Below are 7,721 nucleotides of genomic sequence, written 5' to 3' on the forward strand. Positions count from 1 at the left end.
TTGACGGCCCTGCTCACTGGTCTTCGAGGCACGGCTGCGGACTGAAACAGCGATGTCACGGTGAAGGAGCGCATGTGCTGCCTGCCGGACTCACCGCTAGCTTAGGCTAGGCTGCAATCGTAGAAACGCGCTAGCAGGCTCAAACATAAGTAAGTTGTTGCGCTGCAATCGCAAGAACTCTCTCTTTGCGCTCGCCAGTCTACCAGTACTAGAACTGCGGAGGGTAATCCCCATAGGAACTTACTGTTTATTGTTTTCTCCAGCTACATCACTCTCATACAGCACTTACAGCTGCCTAAAGCTTTGCCTGTCTTCAACGCAAGTTCAGCTGCTGGGGCAACGAAGCGAGCGAGCAAACGCGCAGCATCACACCCACCCCACTTACCTCACCTTGCCAACCCCACGACAGCGACAGCAAGAATCTACCAACTTGCTTTGACCAGTCTCTAAAGGGATTACGTTCACAAGGTAACTCCTACAACACACTGCTTCACTTTGCGCGCGCTTACTGACTGTTTGCAGAGACCGCTTGCTCTACAGTGACCGCGTCACTGACAATCAACCGCCCGCCTTTCACACTCTCCACGACGAGAGCTTCTACCGTTCTCTTCAAGGTATGCACTCTTCTGTCTGCTTGTTGCAACAGCTTGCTCACATGACTTGCAGTCCATCCGCCTGCACGCAGTTTTTCGCCTGGCCAACGCACGTAGCAATGGCTGATAACGCCGCATTCCAGTACCTCACCCGCGAGATCGAGTATGGTCGTGAAGACACCAAGTATACTAGCGGTCTGCTAGTACTTGAGGCTGAAGGTGAGAGCGTTGCCCTTGGCGCGTTCCGCCTGGCTACAGCTACAGCCGTGGGCGCTTGTAACATCTGTCACGAGCTTGGCCACATGGCTAAGGACTGTCCGATTAAGCCAAATGGCCAGGCTTGCAAGGTCTGCCACCAGCATGGACATTCCAAACCTAACTGTCCAGACGTGGAGTGCATGCACTGCGGCCAGAAAGGTCACATCAAGTCAAACTGCACTTCGTCTTCTGTAGTGGTATGCCACACGTGCAAGCAACCTGGCCATGTTGCAAAGCGGTGCACCCAGCGTATGAGGAAGAACAAGAAGACTGGAGCATGCAAGTCCTGCGGTGGTACTGACCATGGTACTGCCAACTGCACAAAGCAAGTCTGCACCAATTGCGGTGAACACGGGCATCTGCTGAGTGATTGCTTCAAAGGCCCTCAGCCCAAGAACAACGACGCGCAGCAAGACAACAAGCGTGAAGATGCGGCAGCTCTTACACCCTCCGGCAGCAACGAGTCTAAACCCGCTGTACCCAGCAAGGCCAGGGACGAGATGAAGCAGCAACAGGGGCAGCAAGTCTTCGAGCCTGCTGCAATGGAGCAAGTCGAGCGTCCAAAGGGCATGCTTGACGACGAGAAGCCCCAGCGCATTCTCACAGCTAAATTCATCACAACCGTCAACGAGCACCACATCTCATCATTCGGCTTTTCCTTTGACGGAAGCTACGAAAACACCAAGGCCAATAGTGGCTGGGAGCACAAGACTGCCTCTTGTGCTTTCACGCGCGACAACATCTGCGATGACGAGAACAATCGCTGCATCGTCGAAGCTGTCAAAGTCACCGATAATCTCTTCACAAAGTATGCGTCCACCAAGGACCAAGAGATCGCAGCGCGTCAGGTCGATTTGGATCTATCAGCTGAGTTGGTGCATATTCGTATCCCCCTCCGCACTGTTCGCGATGGCCCAGGACAGGGAGAGAACGGTAACGAGCGCCCTCTATTTGGTCAGGCACTCTTTTCGAACCTTGATTTCGGCGAGTTTGAGCAAGACATTGGCAAGGCTCGTGACATGTTGATGAGCACTGGAACCATCATCGTGCACTTCTACACCGTTGCGGCACTTTCATCACTTGAGGAGCGCATCCGAACAGTGGATGATAGTATGACGGCACAGCATGCGCCCGGAGGCGACCCACTCACTGCCTGGTGGAAAGACGGCAAAATCAATCCGCAGAAGGGGATGGAGATCAGCCGTGAAGAGCGCCCTAGTGGATACAAGATCCACAAGAAGTACTCATTCATGTCCTCTGCGGAATATTTCACGATATTCTTCCACAACCTCGTGCATGATCTGGACGCGATTGACGCTCGTCAACCGGATCTTACATATCTCAAGATCGCGCGTTTCCCTGGAGGCGACGATCAGCTGTACTTCGCTCACCTGGGCATTCCATACGAGAGCAGTTACCGGGCAGGTTCAGTTCTCAAGGTCAAGCTGTCGAGCGCAGATGCCGACGAGTCTGAGGACTGGACATTTCAGGTGATCGAGCCCTTGGGGTTCACCAACGCCCGCGAGTACGCTGGGTACCTTTTTCGCCCTCGTCATGGCACAACCTTCCTCATTGACCCCGTCTTCGAGAACGGCATTCATTGTATCGACAGCAGAACATGCGACACATCGACTGAGATGGAGACAGCCTTGGCGGCGCTCCCAGGTATCGCTTGTATCGTGCGCGAGACCAGCCCCCGCGTCGGTGTGAGGCGTGCCATTAATACCCTTAACCATCTATACAAGGGAAAAGATGCCTTCGCTCACGAGATGCGACTTCTGCAAGCCAACAACCTCCGCAATCTTGCACCACTCGACTACTTTGCGGGTATGATTTTCGTTTATAAGGACAAGGCTGTCGACGAGGGAATCAGCTACCTTGCGAATCTGCTCGGAGATGAACAGCGTTGTGTCATAGATGCCTTGCGTTTCATGCAGGGAGGCATCTTGCCCGTCCAGGGTCCTGGAGGTGTAGGCAAGACTCGCATCCTCATCAACCTAGCACAGCTCCACTACTGGCTAATGGCTAAGTTCGGTTCAGAGGGTGACCTTGATCCTCTCTGGGTACAGTCTCCGATGAACAAGAACGTAGACGACATTGCTGTCAAGAGCTCCAACGCTTGTCTCCTCGTGTATCATGATCTTCGCGAGCAAGGCATGAACCCATTCTATCCTATCGTCATTCGTCGCCACATGGGAGAGACCGAGGTCCATGTGTACTACGGAGAGTTCAAGCGCCAGCGCGAGCTGAAGCTCAAGCAGTCAAAGCCACTGTATTTCGATCCCGACCTCGTCGCTGAGCACGAGATGGAGATGGACAAACAAGATTCCGCAGATGACCTTTCAGATTCTGGAAATGAAGGTTCAGAGTCTGTAGAGTCCGAAGAAGAATCGGAAGAAGATGAATCTGAAGAAGAGTACGAGTACAGGATGCAACAGCGCGCTGTCGCACGTTCACTCATCCCTCTTGTCAAGATGCAAAAAGCGTTTACGGATCAGGGTGCACTTGGCTTCGACAAGCGACTCCAAATTGAGGATCTCTCAGAAGGCCGCTGGATCCTACGTCGCGCAGGTTTTCCCGACCCAGGGGAGACTGAGCCTCATGCTATTGCCAAAGACGACGATACGTACGCCTCCTTCCGTTTATTGCTCAAGAAGGTGGCCGACTCTGCAGATCTGTCTCCCGAAGAGTCTCAAGAAATCACCCTATATGCGAACCAGATCGTCAAAGACCTCGCAGACCGAGCCATTGCCATCTGCATGACCCCAGATGTAGTGTCTCAGACGCGCGCTCACAAACTCCGCCCACCATACGCCGTCTTGCACGATGAGGCAGGCAAGACATCCGAGATGGGCACAGTAGCCGGCCTACTCTTCAGCCGCCCGTACGAGACTGGTGACGGCCCACTCAAGATTCTGCCCGACTCAAACAAACCGCACATCCTCTTCGGCGATCTTTTTCAGCCTACGCCTGCACTTGCACGCCACGCTGAGGACCACCCGTTCGGCCAGCAGGCTGAGGTTTCTCTCTTTCAACGATGGGTCTTGAATGGCCTCAACACTGTTTGGCTGTGGGAGCAACACCGATTCAACTCAAACATAAACGACTTGGTCAACTACATTCTTCCACGTGGCAAGATGCGCGTCGCGCCTGGCGTTGATGAGCGACCAACATTCGCACTCGCAAAGCAGTGTGCTCTCGAGCTTTACGGTAGCGAGAGAAGCACCGTCTTTGTGAGGCTTTCCGGAAAGACTGAGGTACTGCCTGCGGGTAAGTCCAGTTACAACGACTCTTTCGTTCCCTATGTCCTCCGAGCTGCGTACGATCTAGTCAAGGACGGCAGGTTCAAGGGCACGCAACTTGCAATCATGGCTCCGTACACCGCTCAAGTCGCTTCATATCGCCACGTCATACAGCATCTGATCGAGCATCTCATTCAGGAATCTGTGGACAGTGAGAAGTATCACATTGGTCTGCAGCTGAAGGATGTCGATGTTTTCACGGTCGATAGGATGCAGGGAGCTCAGAAAGACGTCATTTTGTACGACAGCGTCTGTTCGGGCCCGCTCAAGTTCACGGTCGACACTACCCGACAGCTTCTTGCACTCGGTCGCGCGGCAGCCCTTCTTGTCATGTTCGGTGACCCCAAGAGCGTGAGCGATGGCTACGAGGGCAAGCAGAAAGTCCGCTACCATAAAACCGCGTATTACAAGGCCTGGTATTGGTGCTACGTTCACAAGTGTTTCGTGAACCTGGAGAATGATCAGGCAAAGCGCGAGCAGTGGCAGATCCCCGACTTCGACGTGGCTACTCTTCTCAAAGAGTATCATTCGGATAAGGCCGCAGTCGACACGCAGATTCGCCTCGACCCCGACGCCGCTTACGGTACACAGCAAAAGGGCGAAGAAGTTCTCGTTGGTTTCGAAGACGAGAACGCTGCCTTGGGTGGATTTGGGGATGAAGTCTGGGGTGGCCCTACTGGCGACGGACAAGGAGCTGTCCTTGGAGAGACCACTGTCACCGAGCCTCTTGTTACCGAGCCTCTTGTTACCGAGCCTCTTGTCACCGAGCCTCTTGTCACCGAGCCTCTTGTCATCGGATCCCCTGTCACTGGCGAAGATTCTGGTGGCGACGGACAAGGAGCTGTCTCTGGCAAGACCACTGTCACCGAGCCTCTTGTCACCGAGCCTCTTGTCATCGGATCCCCTGTCACTGGCGAAGATTCTGGTGGCGACGGACAAGGAGCTGTCTCTGGCGAGACCACTGTCACTGAGCCCATCACTGGACTGACTACCGAAAACGCTTGGAACACTGATGAAGGAGGTAGCAAGGACACTCAATGGTGAAGAGACGGTACATAGTAGTCTACTGCTGCCGATACAATTCCGAACGGGGCTTAGCAAACCTGCCTGTATGATGAAGAAGAAGTGGATGCTTCAACGCAAGACTGGTGGCGCCTGGAAAAGTGAGTAGTTTAAGAAGATGACAAAATGCAACACTGCAACAACTGTAACGACCATGGTGATGAATTCGAATGATGTTCCGCTGATTGCCTGACAAGTTATACTTCGCGCGTGCAAAATCTTACAGCAAGTCTGGGGTACAAAGAGTTGTACTGCTAATATCTATTGTTATAGAACAGAGATGTACTTATTGGTAGTAAGCGCGCCTCCGCATATTCTCTTAAGCACCGATAGCTAATGGTCCGCTGGCGTTTCAGAGTCAGCAAAGTCTTTGGATTCTCAAGGAAGCCGATGACTTGCTGCAAGATACCCGCGCGGCTACCCGTCAAGCCAATATGAGTCCCTCCAACATGAGCAACGCTCTTTCTCCTATGACTAAGTCCAATGTGTTTAGAATCCGCGGCTTTCTCTTGCACTCGTTGTTAAGATTATTAATTTCCTATTTAGATCTCGACCTGATCTTCGCCTGTGGCCATGAGGTGTCTTGTTGTGATTGTGAAGTTGCGTAGACGTGAAGATGGAGTCGAATGCCCTGCAGCTAGAGTTGGGCGCGCATTACAGCTACGAGATAGCCGTGTGTGCCTCAGGTAAGGGAAAGAGAGTAAATTAGGCGCGTGGATTGCAGGCGATGCTGTTGCATGCCTGCAATCCACGCGTCATGAGCGCCGAGTATTTGGAGTCGCGATCGAGCCGTGACAAGAAGACGGTTGGTTGCAGTGCAAGAGCTTTTGTAAAATTTTGTGATGAGTAAGGTGATAGAGTTCATGTGATATATCAAACAAGGACGTGAAGTGGGGCTATAGCTTGCCCCACAGCCATAGGCAACGATCGCAGTGAGAGTGAGACACAAGATGGCAGTCACATAAGCATGAAAAGCAAATCAGAGTAGGCCATTGGACATGGGGATAGGACGCGAGTGCATTCGACATTACTGTCGCAGAATTGAAGCGCTTATCCGGGCACCTGCGCTTGAGGAAACCGTCATGATTGTTACTCGAAAAAGTACCTTATAATTAGGTAGGTAGCTTGGTGTGGTTCCCAACACGGATATGCGACCATATCGTTTTCGATTGATCTGCGTGCCTTTCATCGCCTACAAGGTGCGTAAACCACGCGGCCTATCGTGGACAAAGCGGAGTCGAGAGCTATACTACCATGTCTTAGGTATTCCAGCCGGAACCTGGCCTGATCGTAGTGGCACCATTTCCTGACCTTGCCCTGAGCTGCAAGAAGTCCACGAATCGTTAGCCGATTCATTTCTATCAACTCAATACGTATGCATCGGGCCTACATCCTGTGGGTCGAACTTATTTCCTTTAGGCGAAGGACCCACTATAGAGCGCATACGAGCAATAAGCGCAGCGAGCGTCCGCTAGAGCTACTGTACTGCACCTCACATGTCCAAAGGGAATTTGATACTCGATGAAATTGCTACAGGCGCGATCACGGCCATCTCTACTATTTGCTCTGCTAGACATAAGGGTATGTTGCTAAAGATCTAACGTACATCACGGGCAAGCGGCGCACATAGGCGAACGGCGCACTTTTACCAAGACCCTACCAAAACACCAACCTCTACTAATGCCTCTATAACAACAATAGCTTAATGCGTTAAAAGAATGTTAGATATAGCTTATAATCTAAGCTCTTAAATAAGACCTAGACCTCTTTATATAACGCGCTGCAGCTATCTATAGCACCTCTAAAATAACACTATAACGTACCTCACGGGCGAGCGAGCCAACGGGCGAGCGAGCCACTTTTGCCAAGCCCTTACCAAAACCTGACCCATTATAGCCTACAACACCACACTTTGGCACTCTGTGGCAGACTACGGCATGTGATATCATTCAGAGACCTCTTCTATATCAATCTTGCACGTTCGCGCGTTGTGACCAGTCTGATTGCACCTTCTGCAGCGCCTTTAGGCAGGCTCACCCTCTTGAGCGCGCACCTGCTTCTTCGCCCTCTTTCTATCGCTACGTGCCCCAAACTCCTTTAGAGCTGCCAGTTGCTGCCTATCTTCAACTATCAGTGTCCCTTCCTTCTGAACCCGCTTTCTTTTGTGTGATTTTCGTCGCGTAGCGGCCTCATTAGCTGCTCAAAGCTCCCTGATTTCCTGTTGAGCTAAAACCAGCTTGTGCGCAATAATTGCAGCCCCCTTTGACACCTTCTCAAACGCCTTTACTATAGATGTAGGAGAGCTGTCTACATGCCTCTGAATCCTTGACTTTACAAGTGTTGATTGCGATCTAAACTCTAAAGTATTGCTAGGGGTTTGCGACTGCCAGGGCACGTTGTTGGCAGGAAGTGGTGGTGTTGGAGTCCAAAGCTTCACATTAAGGGCTGATATGACCCGTTCTGGGTCAAAGGGGACCAATCCAGCACCTCTGAACCCTCCTTGGAT

At 52.1% G+C, this 7,721-nt stretch overlaps 2 protein-coding genes across 2 annotated transcripts; both read left to right on the plus strand.

Annotated features, from left to right (window-relative positions):
- Window positions 1–1,420: 1,420 nt before the first annotated feature.
- C7974DRAFT_309375 (uncharacterized protein) lies at window positions 1,421–3,112 on the plus strand (the record flags this gene model as incomplete). Its single annotated transcript, XM_046138220.1, has 2 exons — window positions 1,421–1,839; window positions 2,962–3,112. Coding segments are annotated over 2 exons (570 nt in total), but the record flags the coding sequence as incomplete, so codon positions are not given.
- Window positions 3,113–3,535: 423 nt separating this feature from the next.
- Window positions 3,536–3,778, plus strand: C7974DRAFT_281371 (uncharacterized protein; the record flags this gene model as incomplete). The annotated part of the gene is made up of 1 exon (XM_046137593.1): window positions 3,536–3,778. A coding segment is annotated over one exon (243 nt), but the record flags the coding sequence as incomplete, so codon positions are not given.
- Window positions 3,779–7,721: the final 3,943 nt, after the last annotated feature.

This window comes from Boeremia exigua (genome assembly GCF_020726555.1).
Source record: "Boeremia exigua strain MPI-SDFR-AT-0100 chromosome Unknown C7974scaffold_5, whole genome shotgun sequence".
In the NCBI taxonomy this organism is placed as follows: domain Eukaryota; kingdom Fungi; phylum Ascomycota; class Dothideomycetes; order Pleosporales; family Didymellaceae; genus Boeremia; species Boeremia exigua.